Here is a 22,231-nt window from a genome sequence, read left to right as displayed (position 1 = left end):
GCTGTCCAGCTCCCTAAATGGAACGAAGGCCGACATTTTATTTTTATTTCTTTCCTAATGGCCGGCCTGGACCGGCCGGGAATGAACCGGCCGTTCGGGAGTTGTCCCGCTTTTCCCAATGGCCAGCACGTCCCTGGCAGGGAGACTGGGAGTCCCCAGTCACTCTCACCTCTCGCCTCGATTCGTTTCCACGGAGCGCCCGTCTACAGCGGTTCTTGTATGCTTGTATTTGTTAAGGTATTGGAAAAGGTTTAGGGTTAGGGATTGTTTTACAGGGGTTAAGGTTCGGAATAAGGTTTGTTTTAGGCATAGTTTTACAGAGGTTAAAGGAGCAGTTCACCCCCAAAATGATTTTTTTACCCACCCCATGGAGACTTGAGTTCAATAATATATATATATTTTTTGTTTTTGTCACATTCCTAAGCCAATAATTTGAGGAGACTCTTTGTAAGCCCATTGAATCCGGATGGAGACCCAAATGCATTTGGGTCTCAATGGGAATCAATGGGGGTACATTTATTACTAGTAAGACACCTGAGGGTGGAATGCGACCTCAGGGTGACATGCGACCTCGCCCTCAATTCTTGACCATCTTGGCCAACCACAGCGTTTCTCTGACGATTCTAGTTGTCATTCTGGGTGGAGTTTGTTCATGTTTTTGTGAGGGTATCAACCCTATAGGAGACACAGGGAGAACATGCAAACTCCACACAGAAAGGCCCTATCGCCAACCCCACCTAGGGTGTGAGCGATAGGGCCTAAACATGGAGATGTGGAGAACACTATATATGGAGATAGTCCAGTCCATCATGTCATATGGGACTACAGTAGCCATTGTTAGGCCGGAGTCAATGGCTGTCTGTCTGACTGTCTGTACAGGAAGTGATGTCACATGACATACTTTTTATGCCCATATATGAGTCATTCTGTACCACATCTTCATGTTTAGGCCAAACAGGTTCGCTCCATTTCTCCATGTATAGGTCCAAATGCCCAACGTCGAGCTTGACAAGGAGGATACCGCACATTGTACCTCATCCACCCTTTCTTCTCTCTCCTTTTGGTATCTTTATCCTCCTCCTCCTTTTTTTCTTTTTTATTTTTTTCACAGCCGCCCCCATATTTACTTTAGAAAATATATATTAAATTCTAAGAACGTTTCGAGTACCAGTTTGATACAAGAGCGAATAAGCGCTACACTTCTGGAATCCTGTGCGTCGACTTAAAGTCGGATCCAGGCCTAATAACTTTATCTAGCCGCCCCGTTGCCACCTCCTTGTTACATTTTCTTTTCTGAGACACATTTTACCTCATCCACCCTTTCTTCTCTCTTCTTTTGGTATCTTTATCCTCCTCCTCCTTTTTTTTCTTTTTTATTCTTCTCTTTTTTTGTCTTTCTTAGTCTTGTGTATCCTTCTCTTTTGGCCACTGTCTATGACGGTAGTCCCATATGACATGATGGACTGGACTATCTCCATATATAGTGTTATCCACATTTCGTGTAGCCGCCCCGTACAGGAAGTGATGTCACAACTCGCTGACATCACACTGACATCACTCCCGTACAGAAGGAAGGTTACGGAAGGAAGGAAGGTCACTCAAGCGACGCGGTTTTTCAGAGTATATGCGACCTTCGGTCGCAATAATTATTTATTATATTAGGCTTAAACTGCCTAATGTTGAAGACCCCTGCTGTAGACCACACACACACACACACACACACACACACACACACACACACACACAGTTTACGTGGGTCTATATGGCTATTTGGACCCCTGGTGGTCCCTGGGCCCCGACCGCTGAGAACCGGTGCACTGACTACGCTAATCGTCTAAAAAAACGAATAAATGATTTGCCTTTTGTCATTTGTGTCCACTTCAGTTTGCGTTATCATCGTGAATACAATGTGCATAGCGTACAGCGGGGCTTTGACAACTATTGAATTTTAATTAGTCATTGACTACTAACACAAAGTTGTCTACTGGTCGACAAGTTATAGAAATATATCATATTCTCTCTCATCCAATAACCGTTTCTCAGATACAATAGGCCAATGTGAAAAGGTTGCCATGTCTTCTCTGAAGGATAAAATCTGAAGGAGTAATATCAAAGATTGTGTTTTACATAAGTTTGCCTCCTGGCGGCTCTATAAATGGCTGATGTGAAAAATGCAGGGCATGCAAGGTTTTTTCTTGGCCTCTAGGGAGTGCTCATACAAAGTTACACTTATCGGTGGAGTTATATGTAAAAACATGAATTGGCCTGTTGTAGCGCCACCATGAGGCTGATCTGTGTGGCATTTCTTCCTCAACTTAGTAGGGATGTGTGTGCAACATTTCACAAATATTGCACGCTGTGATCATGATTTGAGGCATTTTCTTCCTCAACTTAGTAGGGATGTGTGTGCAACATTTCACAAATATTGCACGCTGTGATCATGATTTGAGGCATTTCGTTAAAAACGGACCAATCCTGCAAACTTTGGAAGCCAATAGCCAATCAGGATGGAATATGTTAAATCGGACAGATCCATGTTGATCACATGACTGAGATACTGTCTACCGATTTGCATGTTTTTTTGACAAAATCTGTAGAAGTACTGTCTGTCTTGCTAAAGTCGACCAATCGATTGTGCTATTGAATTGGCATCCAGTGAGTGTGTGTGCACAGTTTGGCAGTGCACGGGCCAATGGCGCCAGAGATTAGCTGGTAACGGATGGACGGACAGACGGACGGACGGACGGGCAGGGGCAAAACATAGTCTCGGCCATGCCTTTCGGCCTGGCAGAGACAACCAGTCAAAGGTCAAGTAATGTAGACGGGACAAACGTGGGTGTGTGCAATGTGATTTAAAGAAGCCACGTGTGCTGTGCCCCACACTGAAGGCACAACATAATATATAACCTCGGGATCCAAGATTTCAAGAAGAAAAGCCTGGGCTAGTCCCCCTGTAACTGTGGTTCACAACATTTTAATTAAAAGTTTGCGCATATGAAACATGTAGCCGTTCAGATATCTTATTTTACATCAGTATTGTTCATGTGAACTGGTTTGTTTATGCTTATCCATTATAATGATCAAAATCGCTATGATTGATCACTCGTTTTCCACCGCGGATTCACTTCCTCATTTACTCATGCGAGTGGCCAGCAGCAACGCAGAAGAGAGAAGTGAACAGCAGGCGGTGGGAGGGGGAGGTGAACAATGCTATTGGCCAGAGACTCCCAGTGAGATTTGCCGGGTAGTGTATGGGGCATAGAATGTCCACGTTAGGCGAGACTATACATTGTAACACATTGATTAGTACATCTCAAGGGGTTCATCCTAATAAAAGAAACTTGAACCATCATCCTCAGAACACTCATCCTGTGAAACATGTTGCGAGACCACCGCAGCCTGCTCGCTTTCTTCATCTGCCTCCGCTCAATGGACAGCACTCGACGGCCATCGATATCATATAGAGCTCCGACGCAAGGACACGCGACGCAAGTCTTTCTCCCGCTCGGTTTGAATAAAGAAGAACATTATCTGAGCGAGCGATTACGGAGTCGATATCTCCAGACATTCACGGGTGTGTTTACTGCCAGATGGGTTTTTTGGGCGTAGTTTTTTGCCAATTCCTTCACAATGGCAACGCGGATCGGAAAGAAAAGTAATAACCAGGGGTGAGATGCCGTGGGCTCGGCGAGCCCACACTTATTTTGCTGCACGCACGCGTGCCTCATATGCTCACACTAATTAACAACAAAAACACTAATTAACAATAAAAACAGCGTGCGCGCATGACGTCATGAATTTAGAGGACCCACACTTCTAAAATCCATATCACACCACTGGTAATAACAACCCATTCCCGGGCCGAGCCGCACATTTTGATGTATATATTGTGGGGGTGGCATAATTCGTGCGGCAGTTATTACGTGCCGAGATTTGTGGGATCATTATGTAACTAACTAACTAACTAACTAACTAAGTATGGCGGATTACATTGTCTTATTTTGAAGGCCAGAAGTCCATTGCGTAAACACTTCCGGTTTGACGTCATGACGTCATTCACCGGAAACGATCGTCATCAACATGCGGTTGTGTAATGGCGGATCGTTGCTTTTCAACATGTGTTTTATTAGCGAGAATCTAATGCCATCCTTGGCTTTAAAAGTGTTGTTTGGAGAAAATGGACATTAAAGATGCGATTCCCCGTCGGCCTCCATGTTATGGGATTACTATTTTGTGCACGTGGATCCGTGATGATGATGAATCGGCGAGGCCGATCGTGCCAGGACCTTCCGCCGGACTACAGGGTAGGAGAACCGGCGTTACTCCATATACAGTACTTTTCGCGAGTATACTCGGGATCGGCACTCTAAATACTCGAGTATTTTTCACAAGCATTCTCGGGATCGGCTACAAATGAGTTAATAAGACTCTGGGTCATTTACCTGATCATTTAGACCCGAGGACCTGATTATATAAATCCTAACTGTTCAGTTTCTGAAAAACCTGTGTTTAGAGGTTCGCAATTTTTTTTTAAATCAAGGACCCCCCCAGAATTATATGTATTTGGCTGCTGAACCCCCATCTAAAAATATTTTTTTCCAGGGAGCCCTCTAGAAGCAACGATTTGATTTAACCCTACCAGTGCCAGCCCCTAGATGGCGCCAAAGAATGCCAAGCTTTCTCCCATCGGCGAGCGCATTAGCATCCGGGGACTCACGTTGCAGTGACGCGCATGCTCACGTTCGTGCACGTCATGGAAAGGTCCCGGATGAAAATGGCTACAGAATAGCTATTAGCATTTTGTCATTTAAAAGATCATTTTTAGGCGATTTCGCCGTAAATAAACCTCGCGCCACATCCCTAAAAACACAATCCAGAGATATGGGCCTCCAAAGATGTGGTTTTTCATTGGATTCGGCGGCGATTCGCGGCAACGTTTGCGGCTCGATTTCGAACACTGGATTGAAAATTTAGGCCCAGGCTTCAGAAGGCCTCGGATCATTTTATTCATTTCATTAAAAAAGCCGAACATGTTCGGGATAGGCACACTGGACGTCGTTCCGGAAGCGGCGCTGAACATTCGGTGAACATTGGGGGGCTCAAAAATGTATTTTAAACCATTTTTAATGGAATATATCGTCGGACCATGTAAAATGGCTAGCTGGCTAGCGTAGGACGAGCCAGGACCACCCACGACTCTACAAGCAGCTCAGGGTAAGTCAATTAATAAAAAAAGAAATTGTATTGGATTGAAATAAAGCCGAACATGTTCGGGATAGGCACAGAATGAGTTAAAATTCACACATTTTCCAGATTTTTCAATAATAGCAGATCTACAAACTCATAGTGCCGCTATGAGCTTGTAGATCTGCTATTTTTGAATAGCCAAAGTAAAATAAAGTGGTTAAAATGTGACACAAATGCTTTCCAGGTCTTAAAGGGTTTAAATGTAAAAAATAAATATGGCTGCCATTGAAAGCAGTGTTAATCGTCATATTAGTCTTTAGAATAAAATTTCATCTAGTTTTAGTCATATTTTTTGTCATCTGAAATGTTTTAGTTTTAGTCTAGTAGACTAAATATCGTAAGGCTAAATCTGCGGTTTAGTTTGTCTGCAAAAACGTAATTTGTCGGGCCTTGATGGGTGTTGTAAGGGCAGATTTTGCACTTGGTTGCATGCTGAAAATAGTGGAAGCTCACAACGCGTGGCGGAAGCAGCATGATTCCATGGAATCCAAATGACTGAAATCAGTCGTGGCGACTGAGAACTTAATTTAATCCATGATGAGATTATGTCACAATTGTGACAATGGGACTAATTAGCAGCCACTCAGACTCAGACGAGCAGACACACACACACACACACACACACACACACACACACACACACACACACACACACACACACACACACACACACACACACACACACACACACACACACACACACACACACACACATCCTTCAGCCTGTTCCATTAGCCACCCCCAGGCTGGATACACACAGAAGAAGTCTTACACAATTACCAGGACACTTGTGTCTAGTACATACTTGTGCATAGCGAAGCACCTTGAACAGTCTTTGCTACAGTAAACACACGCTACAATAGGACAATAGAGCTACGATAGCCGAATTAACAACATCTTATTATTCAGCTGTCATAACAGTACTCAAACATACAGTGACATTGTGTATCCTCGCAGACACACAAGAGACAGGCTGGCTGGCTGGCAGGCAGGCAGACACACAAATCACAATCACAGTTGCACAGACAGACAGACAGACAGACAGACAGACAGACAGACAGACAGACAGACAGACAGAGACAGGCTGGCTGGCTGCAGGCAGACAGACAGACAGACAGACAGACAGACAGACAAACAACCCTCTCTTATTGGGGTCCCTGCCACAAGATATTTCCGTAGATATCAATTTGGGGTCCTTGACACAAAAAAACGTTTGAGAACCACTGGTCCAGAGCAGTGGTTCTCAACCTGTGGGGTCGGGACCCTCAGGGGGGTCCAAACATGATTTTGCAGGGGTCCCCAAATAACAGTGAAGTGACAATTTAAGGACCTTTTTAATGCCTCAACAACTAAGAAAATGAGCATTACTGCATCAAAAATCAACAAACTATACTATAAACACTGGTCAAACATCGGCCAAATTGTCAAATAATATAAGAAAAAGGCAAACCTTTTGAAAATAGCCGATCTACAAGCTCACAACGCCTCGCAATGTGTATCTACTATTTTCACAATATTTATCTGTGGGAACCGAGTCAAACTAAATTGAATGCCTCAACACCTACAATTCCAAGTGCTTGTCAGGGTGGGGGGTTCCCAGATCAAAATATGATTATTTTGTGGGGGGTCACGGCCTGAAAATGTTGAGAACCACACTGGTCTAGAGACTGTGTTCTCGATAGGAACTATATTCAAATAAAGCCCACTTTTAGGGGTCGGTGGGAAGATTTGAGAATAACTGATTTAGAAGGCATTGGTAAGTAGCCTGTCTTTTATGGGTTAATGTGTGCATGGGCGGGGGGTGGATTAAAACCAACAGAAGACACAAGCCTTGACAGAGACAATTATTGAAGAGAGAGGTAGAAGGTGTAAGCAGGGGGAAACGTTAGGTTGTCAAGAAGCATTCAATTAACATCAGAAAAGGTAGAATTATAGGCCTACTCTGTGGTTGAATGAATGGGCTCTATGTGCACTAGCTGCCATGTTGGAAAGAAACCGGTCCTCGACACGAGACTAAGGTACAAAGAGATTCAGCATCTTGTCAGGCTAGGTTCAACCACATAGTCCACAAAAAAGGTCACTTTCACATGGTAAAGAAAAACCCTTTTAATTATTTTTGCAGAAATAAGCAAATTCCCATTGAAATGCCGTCAACATGATGGAGTAGAAGCAAAAGTACTGACAATTTGAAATATTCCAATATTAAGTAACCAGTAAGACGCCCTAAGGGAGAGAAGCGAGGCACATGGGCGTGTGCATATGGGCGCGCGTGTGCACATGGGTGCGTGCACGCATCCGCCTGGGTGACAGCAGACTGCTGGGCGAGCGCTGGCGCTTTGACATGGGATCAACTTTGACCAAATGTGGCCATATTTTCCCAAATATGGATATGACGTCTGGCATCATGACGTCATAGAACACATGAGACTTATCATCATTGTGATGTCAAAACGGGTCAGCTGTATGACAGACAGACGGACGGACATGAGCTGCAGGTTTCATTCTAAATAGCGACCAACAGTCACAGAAATACCTCAAAATTGTAATAATGATTCCCTCTTAACGGTCCGATACCTTAACGGTTCCCTTTAATGATTCCTAGGGGGTTCCAAAGGGGCCCTTACAGGTCTGTAACTCTGAGAGAGTGTACAAAGGGTGAGTTTCTGAACTGTCCACAGCCCTCCTCTGAGACACAGCTAGACCCAGTAGACGAAAGCAGTTTTCCATGTTATAATGACCATTAAAGTGAGGGCCAATTATATGAACGTAGGTTGGAAAAGGGGTGAGTTTGTGTGTTACAAATCTTTCCCCGTCTCAACCCAGGAGCGTCTTGTCTCTCTGTTAATACAACAATTGCCTATAATTGCCTATGGGCTACGTATGTTCAGATTGTTCACACTAACCGCCTTTCAGGGAGATCGAAGGAAACGCTGCCTAGGGTGTTTTTCTGATGAAAATGTTACAAAATACAAAAGAACAGTCAGTCAGTCTGACACAGACTTCAATATACTGCAGTCACCGTAGAACAGAATAGAGAAAGGAGTAATTGGCTGGAGTAAAAATACCCAACCTAAGTGCTCTTTGGTACAAATGGGTAACACATTTTACTTGCAAAAAAGGGAAGACCCCAAGGCACTCTTGTGGAAAAATGAAAAGTGAAAAAGCCTAATTCACGGCAAGAATAGTCACCCTGATGAAGACATTGTTGCCGCATCACGTAATGTAGGTGTATTTTGTATTCTTGCCATGCATTAGCCAGACTGCTAGGCTTTAGAATTTTCAAATAGCCAACATGTATGGGGTTACACAAAACAAGCCCAAATAAGCAACTACACTTCTGAAACAAGCACAAAACCACAACCCGCAACTTTACAGAAAAAAACAAGCACAAGTACCGGTATTCTTATAATAAGCAGACTTTGCAACACTGGTATCAGAACAGTGCTGTGGCTAGGTATAAGCGGTATAAGCGACCGCCTAGAGCGCAATCTCAAGCGGGGCGCCGCCGACAGTTAATGAGCCACCCAAACCGACCCAAAACCGACTAAAAACACCCCAAAACCTGCAAAAATCGTGTGTGTGCGAGTGGAGAGAGGCGCATTCGAGAGAGCTGGCAGAGAGCGCTGATTAAGCTGGCCACAGGTCTGTATCAGAACCTCTCTCTCCCTCTCTCTGCCTGCCAAAGGCTGCGCTATGGGCTGAGATCCCATAGCCCAGAGGGAACGGGACCGTCAGCTGACACTGTGATTGTTCAAAGAAAACCACGCCCCTGTTTGAGGTAAACTTAGCAAAAAAGCACCAGCAATAGACCATATTCAAACGGCGGCCATTTTGCTATTAATGAAACACCTCCCTGTTGCTACCCCGTTTCTTCAATGCAAAATGCCTAAAACTGTGTGAATATGGTCTATGAAGCGATCATTTCACGATCAAAACGCGTAATTTCGTGACATCTCAGATAAAAAAGGTTTTCACTCACCGAAGCAGGAGTTGACGAAGCCGTACCACATGCAGCCGTGGCGGCCGTAGAGCCAGCGTGCCCGCAGGCTGGAGGCGAAGCTGAGCGTGGTGCCGAACAGGCACACCAGCATGTCGCTCACACTGATGTTGAGCAGCAGCATGTTGACGGGCGTCCGCAGCGTCTTGAAGCGTATGAAGAGCACCAGCACCACCAGGTTGTTGAGGAAGCCGAACACCATGATGGAGCCCAGGAACACCGACACCACCCGGTGGCCGGTGTGGGACAGGCGCTCCTCCGGTGTGTCGCTCCACTCCTCCGAGGGGGTGTAGGCCTGTATGGTTAGGGGGGGGGGGCAAATGATTAGCTTAATGTGCAACATTGTTTTCTCACTCAACAGAAAACAAACCAACATTATGCAAGTGTGTGCAGGGTATCTGTGCATTTCTAAAGTGACAATTTAAGCCGGACTAGACCTTTTTAATACCTCTAAAAAAATGATAGAAATTAATAAACTATTACAACCAACAACCATCCAAGATCATTACAATGTCAAAAGTAACCAAAACAAGAACAACCATACTATTAGAAAAAGCAGGCTAAACTTTAGAAAATAGCTTACAACTCAGAAGAGTCAAACTAAATGTAATTCCTCAACTCCTACAATTCCAAGCGGGACTGGCCATAAGTCCGACATCTCATTACTCCAGCAACTATGTGGCTACACGTGCGTTCAGGTTTAGGGTTAGGGATAGAGTTAGTATAATACGGCGAGTTGGACCAACATCGGAGGCACCATTCCAAGTGCTTTTCAGGGTGGTGGTGGAGTTGGGCCTTGCTCTATACCAGAAGTCCTCATCGGCCACTGATGTAGTACAATTTACTATTTAAGCATTTAGCAGATGCTCTTATTCCAGAGCGACTTACAATAGCAAGGTAACATTGTACATCAATCAACATAAATACATCAAATGCATAGAAATAGTATTCTAAAAAAAACGTAGGTAGACCAAGCAACTGTTCAGTAAAAGAAGAAAAAAAGAATGAAAGTGGGGAGGTGATGTTATATTATATATAGTCTCTATGAGTTCTCTCTCCTGATAAAATTGGTATCCCGTCCCAATCTGAAAATGCATTTTCTGTTTAGTAAAAGGGAATCGGGATATAGGATAGGTGGGCACTAGGGACATCTGGGCACCTCAATGTAAAGGCTATTGTGTCCAAAAATGTAAAAAGAAAAAGGATATGGTCTTAAGTCATACAGTACAGTACATGATTACATGGATCAGCCTTAATGTAATCCTTTCTTGTGTAGCCTATGCCCCAAACTGACTAGATACAGGTGTAGCAATGGTAGAGATATTAGACCTTAATTGTCGAACGTTTAAACACAATGTAACCATGTATTGTAGCCTATAAGCAAAACAAAACAAACAAACAAAAAAGAGCTACGCTATACAGAGCTGTATAGCGGAGGGAGAGGTTGAGAAAGGAACTAGAGAGACATGGAGACTCCTGTTACTGAACAAACCATCAATCAGAATTAAATTAGGCTATCAGAATATAGAGCTTTGAGAGCTACTTAACTTAACAGTTATAGCCTGTTGATTTTATCCAAAGAACATTAGGCTACTTACCCCACCTTTAATCCTGAATGAATCTGTAACAGAGATAACCTTACCTCCGGGTCCAGCGACGACAGGTTGGACGTCAGGTTGACGCTGGACACTTCGGAGAACATGGCATCCACTCTGGCGCGATCGGTTCGGTTTGGTGGGATGCAGCTACAGCGTGCGTGCATGTGCGTGCGTGCGTGTTTGTGTGTCTGTGCGTGCGGCGCTGTGCGCGCGATGGAACGGATCGCCCCAATTACGCACGGTTTGGTGCTGGCATCTGGACGCGGTATCTAATTAATTGCCTATAGCAGTTGGTTGAACCTTTCCGCTCCCCTCTCAAACAATAACACAGCTTCTCGTTTACATGTTGATACTAATGGTAACAATGTCCACTGTTCCAATTGGCAGAGTGGCGAACGCGCGCATTGCGCTCCAACAAAAAGTCCCAAATGCATCGCTCTCAAGAAGACAAAGTCCGACTGCTCAGGTTGTTATTATGACACATTTCCACTCATGGCCACATGCTGTATACCCTATAAAGTGTAAGTAGGCCTACTTAGAGCGACATAATGTTAAAAGTAAAACATTATTTGTAACGTGGGATTTATCTGCTGATTTAAGGAAACCTGGGGACAAGTCAAAAAAAAAAAAAAAAGGGGAAAAAAAAGAAGAAGAAAAAAGTTCACATCCGCGCAAAATGAGCAAATTTCTTCCCGGTTTAAATCCTAGAAGACGAGTAGATTCCTCCGCGTCAGTTAGTTGTATAGGTTATGCTGCACAGTCAAAAGCCACCACCACTCAAGACAGTAGCCTATATTTCTATGTGCCGTTCCGTTCTGAAGACATTCCTGCACTAGAGCGCTGCCGTGTGTGTTCAGTCAGCAGAGTGGAGTGAACAGACTGGAGCAGCAGATAGCTGTATAGTGTGATACACACTGACTCAGGAGGAGTGACGCAACGTCGTTATAGCTTACTACTAGCCTCTCTCTCTCTCTGTGTGTGTGTGTGTGTGTGTGTGTGTGTGTGTGTGTGTGTGTGTGTGTGTGCGTCCGTGCGTGCGTGCGCGCGTGCGGGTCTCTCTCTCTCTCTCTCTCTCTCTCTCTCTCTCTCTCTCTCATCTGTGACTCTTTCTCTCACTCTCACACGCCTGCACGCACACTTTTGTATTAACTAGCCCTTACCCGTTCAAAGATATGAGCTCCAAAATGATGTGCAGTGTGTGGGTTATGGGATGTGCACTGTGCATACAGTATATGAGGGATGGAAAGTAACTTTAACTGGTGCTTGCATGATAATATGTAGGAGCATCAATGTAAGAAATACCCGTTTCGTTTAATGCCCCCCCCCCCCCCCCCCAGCCCGCCCGCCCACCCGCCTTGCGCACACACCCGCCTGCCTGCGCACACACACACACACACACACACACACACACACACACACACACACACACACACACACACACACACACACACACACACACACACACAGAGAGAGCTGGTTAATACATGTTGCCTCATGCTAGATGCAGAATAGATGTGCCTCATGCTAGATGCAGAATAGATAGTAGATACACCATAAAAATGCTAATATACAGTATATGATTTGTGAAAGTGACAAACGGGCTTCACAGTTATGTTAGATGTGTTCATATGCTAATGGTGATGCGATTTCAGATCAATTGCTCCAGCCACTGAGGAGAAACGCTGTTTCAGACAGACAGACAGACAGACAGACAGACAGACACTCACTCACTCACTCAGACATTCGCAAAATTATAGTATAGATGTATAGGCCTATTGTCAGGGCGTTTCAGAATTTCAGAGATTTTGCATGAATGCCATTTTTAGCCCTGAAGCCAAAAATAGCGACATGTGTGTTGTGTGAGTCCTCGGAAACCTCGTATGGTATCGCGATGCCCCAGTTGCCTTAAAGTTAAAGCTCCAAACAGCCCAGAACAAACTAATTAGGGTCCTGCTTCATCTTCCTCCTCGCCTTACCACCTTACCGATCATCACCACGAAAGCGTGGGGTGACTCAAAGTACAGTATACCTGACAGAATACAGCATCTTGCAATGGGCCTGGTGTACAAGATACACTACACCTCCAAGCTCCAAAATATCCATGTACCTGACAAAATACTTCCTAAAGGTCAAGGATGTCCACGATCACAACACCAGAGGCAGCTACACTAATCGTGTTCAACATAGATTTAACACTATAAACAAGGCTCTAATTCGTTCTCCTACTACTATACCAGCAACATGTGGAACGCCCTTCCGCAAGCCTTAAAGGAGTGCAAATCCCTAGCCTCCTTCAAAATTGGTATGAAAAGTTGCCTTCAGGCGGCTGCTACTCGAGACTTGTAAATAGACTAGCCCCCATGCTTCCACCCCCCCCCCCCCTCCTTTTTTTCTCCCCTTTTTCTGCTTTTGTAATTGATGTTATCCTATGTAAAGTGCAATGTGCTATCCGTCTGTCTTTCAATGTTATATGAGATACATAACGTGGTTCCTGTGTAAATAAGCCGTAAAGCTTACTAGGATCTCCTTTAAGTTGACTGTGTACTTTTTTCTATTGCAAACTGCTAATAAACTCTTCTATCAATCAATCAATCAATGAGCTCGTATCAGAGCCCTGCAACGGGTTGGGTACCCGTGGGTACCCGACAGGTACCCGTGTTTGACGGGCGGGTACGGGCGGAATATATTCAACTATAAATTTGCGGGTACGGGGACGGGCGGTGCGCGACTAAACACGGGCGGGTGACGGGCGGATGACATTTTACTGTGAAAATCAGACAACTGTTTCTGCCTAAAACAACGTGCAGTGAGCAGCAGGACGACAGAACCACGGCATGCATACAGCACTGTTTCCACCTAAACGTCAAGTCACACAGCGGCGGCAGCCGGCTGGAGCGCACACACTCACAGTGAGGAGGACACCGACACACAACTGAATAAAGTGGCCGCGAGTGATCTGCTTGCCTAGCGCGCGATGTAATTGAAAGGTCCATGATTGTATAATATCCACGTGATTCCACAACTATTAGGAGTTCCTTTATTATCGTCACATCATGGGTCCGGTTTGGTTTAGATTACCTCGGGCTGTTTATCATGAGAGAACCAAGACAGACAGACAGCGAGTAGCGTTCCCTTCAGCTGTGAAAAGCTGGATATGTGCTTCGCCGTATGACGGTGCGTGTCGAGCATAGCAGACATGCAAGCTCACAAAGCTGCAAGTTCCGACATGTTGTGAGCTTGTAGCTCTGATATTTTCAATGCGCGACACCGTCGTATGACAAATACAACTGCACAAAGGAGCGGAGGCAGAAAGCAGCAGCAGCAACAAGCTGTCGCGACAGTGTCAGACCATGATACAATTTTAAATTAGTATGATTGGTTTTAAAGGTTGTTCTACTTTATCCAAATAATAATAGACCTATTAATAATAGGCTTAATAACAGCATTTTCCAACGGCTTGCAGGGGGATCAACTATGGAGTGAAAATGGAGTGCGATGCCATTGAAAGAACGCACGCACGGCTGTAGGCTATTTACTTTAATGCATGTAATCATGGGTAACGGGGCGGGCGACGGGTCCATTTTTTGACGGGCGGGGCGGGTCTGGTTTTGATTTTTTAATAATGACGGGTAGCGGGCGGTCCACGGATCTGATTAATGTCGGGATGGGTGGGCGCGGGTTGTCAAAATTGGACCCGTGCAGGGCTCTGGCTCGTATGCAATTGTCGGGTGTGCAAACCCGAAGTAGGCCTATCCACAAGTTTCCGCGGGAGTTTACTGGAGACTATCGGGACCAAACTTCCGGGTTTAACAGCAGACATACAAGCTCACGTCGCGTCGCAGATGCAACCCGTTGTGAGCTTGTAAATCGGCGGCGGAAGCTCGGTGCAGACGTCTGCGCAATGCACTATGGGGCGTTGGAAACTCGTGGATAGATCAGGCATTGAGTGGCGAGTGCACAGGCATGCGCACACACACACACACTGTGAGTGTGTGTGTGTGTGTGTGTGTGTGTGTGTGTGTGCGTGCGTGCGTGCGTGCGTGTGTGTGAGTGAGTGAGTGCATGTGTGCGTGCATGTGTGCGTGCATGTGCGCACACTCGTATATGCATGTGCGTGTGTACCTCGAGAGTGTGTGCTTGCCTGCAGGCTGTGAGGAGCGTATAGCCAGGCTGTTGGAGCTTCGTGACTGCAACATGCAGAGAGATCTAATGAATCAATGAAGCTCCTGCATGCCGCCTCATGGGAGGAAGTCATCTCTGATTGATTTTGGATTCATGTTAATTTGTGTTTTCAGATATTTAACCACTTGAACCGCATCAATACTTAATAAACTTTCTCTCCACTACACCAAAGCTCTTTGCCAGAAATAGCCGCTGCGAGGCGTTGTGAGCTTGCGGATCTGCTATTTTTGGCTAAAGTTCTCAGATTATGGACACTAGGGTTCAAGTGGTTAATAATATATATAAAGGGAGAAAAAAAAGTTTCTATCACACAAAGATTTGGAGGACCCCCTGTAGTAACTCTGAGGACCCCCTAGGGGCCCGGACCACCTGTTGAAGACCCCTGCCCAAGGGAAACTGAATGTCAAACTTTGTGAGATGTGTTTCTACTTTCTAGACACCTTTAAAACACATTGGTTTAGTCAGGGTTTAAATATCCCCTGACTAAAAACACATGATTCTCAAACTTTTTTGTGTCAAGGACCCCCAAATGTATATGTATTTTGCCAAGGACCCCATCTGAAAAGGATTTGTTCTCTCATGGACACAACTCCTAATACAAACCAGCACAGTGTGACTTATTGTACAGTATACTGTACAGTAAGTCACATGATTTGATTAGATCTTCTGATAAGATTATTTCATTTTCGTGTCCCGCACACTAAAGTGCCCAACCCTCATGGTTTTATAAGACACCACTTTATGCTTACAGCATGTTTTGCATTCACATAATACATTCCACTACAGCTCAGAATTATCCAGAGTGTTCTGGTCTTCCCTCCCATGCTAATCTCAAGTCCTCAGAAGTTCTTTTTTTACTCCCATGCACGCTTGACAAATACAATTTGCCAGAACAAAAGCTCCTGAAACATACCGAATCATCTAAGTCAAATCAACACAAATAGAAGACATTTTTACCAACAAATATGTCTCTTACAATCATATTTAAAACAAACAAAAAAAATCTTACCTAATTTTCAATTTTGCCAAAGTTCACACAACAAACGAATAGTTGTATAATTTGTGTGATGGGGAACATTAACCGAAAATAGTAGACTAGATGTACAACACTTTGAGGTGTTGTGAACGGTCAAGTTGACTAAATATTGGTGTTTTTTAAAAGGTTAACTGCTTGAAAATAAACATTAACTTGAGTCCAACATATTAATTATAGAACGGTAAGGTATTCATCTAAAACAGGGGTCAGTGTACCTTTTTTAAATTAAGTGCCATGTTTTAATTTTCTAGTTAATGTGCCATGTCAACACTTATTTTAATGACACCCCATCAAAAATTCGGACATATTTTGATTGTCAGGAGGACATTGTTATAACGACCATTAGACTTATAATATATATATTATATAATAACCTACCTATCTCCCCGACTCCCTCCCCAGTCAAAGTTCAGAGTTTTAATGAATGTAGAATGATGTGCAAGATCTAATTTGCGGCAAATTAGCGGACTTAATTTTAATTGACCACGTTTTGATTTTAAAATAAAAATCCTCTCTCACACACTTCTGCCAGTGTGCCATTGATCACCCTCCCCTGTGCCAGTGTTGGCACCCGTGCCTCAGGTTTCCTACCCCTGATCTAAAAAAATTGGACCCCAAATCATAACTGACTGTGGAAACTTAAAGGGGTAGACCACCCATTTTCAATATTGAACTATGTCATTAATATACCTTAGAGGAGTTGTGTGGAAATAAAAAAAAAGTTCCCCCTCTTCTGTGTTGCCTAGAACTGGAGGATTGATTTTGGGATTTGTATTGTAAAGTACAATGTGTGATGTCATCAAGTTGTAATTTACAATACAAACCCCAAAATCAATCCTCCAGTTTTAGGCAACACAGAAGAGGGAGAACTTTTTTTTTATTTCCACACAACTCCTCTAAGGTATATTAATGACATAGTTCAATATTGAAAATGGGTGGTCTTCCCCTGTAACACTGGACTTAAAGCAACTCTGACTACAGAAGGTTGACATTTTGGTATTATAAATCCTTGTTTAGAGTGGTTTTGTGTAATATTTTGAGATATGGATTTTTGATATTCTTGAGCTGTATGACTTTCACGGCACGCGCAATGTATCTAGAATTTATGAACGTTTACATTTTTTGAATAATTATATTACAGAAGAAAATGAACTTTACCCAATATTCAACGTTTTTTAGATGAATCTGTAAATATTAAATGCAATAGTGGGGAGGGGGAGGGGGTCCCTGCTTCATCTCTGTCTCAGCTAAGGGGTCCTTGGCCTGAAAAGCTGGTCCCAGCCAGCTGGACCCTGACAGGACATTCAAGGAGAGACACCCGTACGGATGCCCTTGTTTGTGTGTGTATGAATGTGCAGATCCTGTTAGTGAAGGATTTATGCTAAGTCTCAGACGTCTGTCTTTAATGTCTACTCATGATCCCATGCTGGCCGGGGATGAATTCCCTTTTTATAAGTCATAATGCATTGATTAACCTTGTTATGTTGTGCGGGTGATGTGGTCTATTACAGAAGACGTGCGTGCGTGTCTGTGTGTTTTTTGTGTGCGGCCTGCATACAGTAGGTACTGAATGTGGGTATGTGAGTGTATTTGTTGCCTGTTCGCAAAGTGTGTGTGTGTGTGTGTGTGTGTGTGTGTGTGTGTGTGTGTGTGTGTGTGTGTGTGTGTGTGTGTGTGTGCGCTTCTGCACATATACCGGTATAGGCTCATGTATACAGTGCATGCGTGCGAGCGTTCGTACAAACAAGCGTGTCTGACACTAATGTAAGCCGTAGACAAATGTATGAGGCACCTTGGCAGTAGTGGAGGAGAGGGAGAAGAACGGGACATGGTCATATTTATACATGACCTCCTCCCAGGGTTCATATAGTGCGCTGTGCGTAACCGCATCGAGTGGTTAGGGTGCACACACGTGAAAACGATGCTGAGCAGAACCATGCACAGCTGCGTAGGGATGTGTGGAAAGGATAGAACCTTGATGTGAGAAGGTGAATATAGTGGTCTACAGCAGTGGTTTTCAATCTTTTCAAGCCGCAATGCCCCCAAATAATCACATTTTGACCTCTAATATTTGAAAGTTTGGCCAATGTTTGACAATTGACCCTTTGCTAAGCTCCTCCACAAAAGCGATTGTCCAATACTAGCAACTGTTGCTGAACTGGCAGCTTGCCCAGGGCAAGCTTATTTGGTCACTTGTTACAGTACATCAAGTCAGACAGACATTATTTGGTCATTGTTTCAGCATGCGGCTGTTACCATGGCAGCGACACTGTTTAGTATCAATGATCAGCATGTGGACAGACGGCGGACAGACATTCCGTAAATAGTTAGATATAGTTGACAATTTTAATCCATGCTAGTGACTAGACCATAAGGGCCATGTCAGCTAGAACCCACAATTTGCTGTCAATAACTGTGGCATGTACTGTAAGGGCATGTTGTGCAATTAAATTGACAAGCCAGGCCGATCAAAACGTCGATTTTCTTCGCCTAATTGTTCATTTCAATGCTGCATAGCTCATGGCGTATGTTAAATCCAAGGGCACTGGCAGTCTTTATACCCAGCACATCATCATTATCCTTTCCCAGGCGGAAAAGTGAACCTGGGCCACAGTGGCGAGAGCACAGAATCCTCGCCACTATAATAGACCAGTAGTTTTCAGCCCTTTTCATTTCAAGGTCAGTTATATATTTATTCTGCATTTGAGCCACGGACCAACATTTGATGAGATTTAGCCCCTCAGTGAAATGGGGAGAGAGAGATGAGGAGTGGCATGCAGCGAAGGTCATCGGGATCGGGATTTCGAACGTGTGACACGCTGTCAGGCATCAGAGCCTATGTGGTATGTGCCTGGACCGCTAGGCCAGCGGGCACCCTAATAAACTGTGAATATTATATTATGGTTAGATATATAGGATTTTGTCCACAATTCCATGCTGTATTGATGTTGGTACCAAAGGAGAGATAACAGGCAAACGCTGACCAGAATAATTCTTCTACAGTACATTCTCTAATTGTGTAGACTTCTTGTAAATTAAGTAAATGTGACTATGACACATTTCCTAATATTTGTTCATGCCAATGCATGAGGGGTCTTTGTGGCATCAGTTCAAAGAGCTCCCCACACGTGAGGAACCGTCGCTATCCTTTTCCCTGGCAGGGAATCGATTCGAACCACAGCCCTGGGCGGTGAGATACTGTAGTGCCAGATCATAGCCACTATCGACCATCATGGGATGGGACATTGACTGATTGAATACTTTATAGTCAGAAATGTAAACAGCACGTTGTACAATAAGACATTAAACGCACTACCGAAGGCCTTAAAGGAGTGTAAATCCCTACCCTCCTATAAAACAGCACTGAAAAGCCACTAGAGGTGGCTGCTACTCGAAAGTGGTAAATGAAAACAAAGCATATCCTAACAAAGCCTCCCCCTGACCTTTCTATTGTAAATACAATTTTTATGGTATCTTCTGCATAGTACTATCTGTCTGTCATTCAATGTTATATGAGTTAAAAAAGGACCTCAATTGAAACAAGCCATATGCATTTTTGTGTGTATTTTTAGTTGACCGTGTACCAGTGAACTGTAAACTGTAATGAAACTGTACCTTTTCTTATGCAAACCTCTAATAAAGACTTCAATCAATCAATCAATCAATCAATCAATAAATCAATCAATCAGCTAAAATGACAACACACAAAATGTCCTGTTTCCGTTGTGGTCCTACTGTACGTATTCAATTCATCAACAGAGCATAAAAAAATATCAACAAATATAAAACACATGTGTAGAGTAGAACATTGTGTGTATATAGGTGTGTGTGTGTGTGTGGGGGGGAAGGGGGGTGGACAAAAAGCTCTTCAGAATAGAGATTGCAATACATATGCAGTCGACAGCAGATGATATGTTTTACATTTAAATGGATTGTTTTCCATGTCGTTGTTGTCGCGTAGAAACACCTCTTATCTCCATACTATAACTTTTTATTCATAAATTAATGGCCTACTCAGGGCTGTATTAACCATTGGGCCGGTGGGGCCGTTGCCAGGGGCCCTTGGCTCTCAGGGGCCCTTGGGGGGAACTGGGCCGTGTGGTCATTGATAATTTACTAAAATTAAATGTATATGTTAATTAAAAATAAAATGCGTGGGCCCCTTCTCTGTTGTCTACAGGTGCTTTCTTGGCCCACAGATGCTCATCATGGCTTAAAATCCGAGCTGGGCAGTGTGCGTCGGGAGGGATTGATTGATTGATTGATTGAAGGCTTTATTAGAAGTTTGCATAGGAAAATGTACAGATTCATGACGGTACAGTTCACTGGTACAAGGTCTACTAAAAGGAGATCCATGAAAAGACTAAGCTTATTTCAACAGGAAACCATTAAAGTATCTCATATAACATTGAATGACAGACAAATAGAACACAGTACTATGCAGTAGATATGTAAAGAAAAAAAGAAAACAGTAGGTCTATACAATCAGTAAGTACAGTATATACAATATATACAAGGAAGGGGCAGGTAACAGTAAGTCTAAACAATCAGTATGTACAGTATATACAAGGAAGGGGCAGGGAGGGTAGGGTTGGGCTAGGTTTTTACCAGTTGTGAACGGCTGCTGCCTGTAAGTGGTTTTTTAGGGCAATTTTAAAGGATGCTAGTGATCCACACTCCTTTATGACCTTCGGTAAGGCATTCCACATTTTTGTGGTGTAGCAGAAGAACGAGTTCGACCCTTTCTTTGAGTTGACTCTGGGTTGAACGTGATCTGTGGCACTGCCTCTGGTGTTGTAATTATGGACATCCTTAACGTTTATAAAGTATTTTGACAGGTACTTGGGTATCATAGTGGTGTAGTGTATCTTGTACACCAGGCCCATTGCAAGTTGCTGTACTCTGTCATCTACTCTGAGCCACCCCACTCTTAACTGGTGAGTAGCGGTGAGGTGAGTCTGATTGGGAAGGTTAAGCAGGACCCTAATTAGTTTATTTTGGGCTGTTTGGAGTTTAGTTTTTAGGGCTTGTGGGGCGTCACGATACCATACGTGGACTCCATAGTCAAAGAGGGGCTGGATTATTGCACCAGCTATGGTCTTCAGTGTGTTGAAGTTGACCATTGGGGCGATCCTCTGTAGGAAACGAGTTCGTTGGTTGATTTTTTGTATTACTTTTGAAGTCATCTTTTCGCTGGAAAGATTAGCTTCAGGGGGGGTTATGATGGAGAGTGGGGGGGCCCTAAAAAATTATAGGCCAGGGGCCCTCGCGGGGGTTAATCCGTCCATGGGCCTACTTGATCACGCTACAGTGACACACGCGATGCATTTCAAGCTTGTAGATATGCTACTTTTGCTACTCTACTTCCCAATTTGAATCCTAAAAAGTAGCAGTTTTGGACATATGAGGTTTCCACCCGACAGGCGACATATTACAATTAATTTTTGGCGTTCCCAGGCGATAGGAGCCGAGCCAACAGATAACACGGTGCGCCTGGGTTATTTTATCACAAGAGCAACAAAGAGTGATTACATTGTAGATAGCCATCCATCCTTTAAATGCCAGACTGCCACTTGGTGGAATGCAACTTTAAAGTATTGTGTAAAATGTTGAGGTGTTGAGATGCAAAAATTGTACTTTTTGTTTTACTCCACTACATATATTTGACAGCTTAAGTTAATAGTTACTTTGCAGATTTAGATTGTTATTATCACAAATACAAATGAAACATTTAAGCCATGTTTCATACTTCGGCCATTACAAAATTATAGCCTCAATGTGATTGTGAACACTGAGACACATTGTGAGAGTGTAGATCTGCAAAATTTGTTTTGATAAAGTATGACAAATGTTGAATACTTGTGTAGTTCTACTCAAGTAGAATTAAATGACTGAATAAATTGAGATCCTCAGATCAACTCAGTGACTTTGAAACAGGGGTGAGACAGAGATGGGTGAGACAGGGAGGGGTTGCTCAACTCTTCTACTCCCCCCGAGACCTGTGAATACAAGAACGCTCTCCCCAAAACACACTCGCCCCGGGGGAATTTCTGCAGCCTCGGAACGGTCGCCACCTGGTATTCCTAAACTTAACCTCAGTAGAACTATGCCTAAAGCTAGCCTTAATCCTAAACGTAACCTTAGTAAAACGAGTACAAGAATATAAGAACC

The 22,231-nt window shown here is 43.8% G+C and overlaps 1 protein-coding gene across 1 annotated transcript in view; it reads right to left on the bottom strand.

The window, feature by feature from the left end:
* The window catches only part of tmtops2a (teleost multiple tissue opsin 2a), a gene marked incomplete at both ends in the record, with an annotated part of 45,767 nt that extends 34,821 nt beyond the window's left edge, over positions 1–10,946 (bottom strand). The window contains 2 exons of the mRNA XM_080720449.1: positions 9,227–9,539; positions 10,887–10,946. Coding sequence (XP_080576575.1) covers positions 9,227–9,539; positions 10,887–10,946 — 373 coding nt within the window. The remainder of the gene's footprint in view (positions 1–9,226; positions 9,540–10,886) is intronic.
* Positions 10,947–22,231: the final 11,285 nt, after the last annotated feature.

This window comes from Nannobrachium achirus (assembly GCF_963921795.1).
Source record: "Nannobrachium achirus genome assembly, chromosome: 24".
Lineage (NCBI taxonomy): Eukaryota > Metazoa > Chordata > Actinopteri > Myctophiformes > Myctophidae > Nannobrachium > Nannobrachium achirus.
The sequence above is the reverse complement of the archived record's forward strand: the minus strand, read 5'-3'. Positions and strand labels throughout refer to the sequence as shown.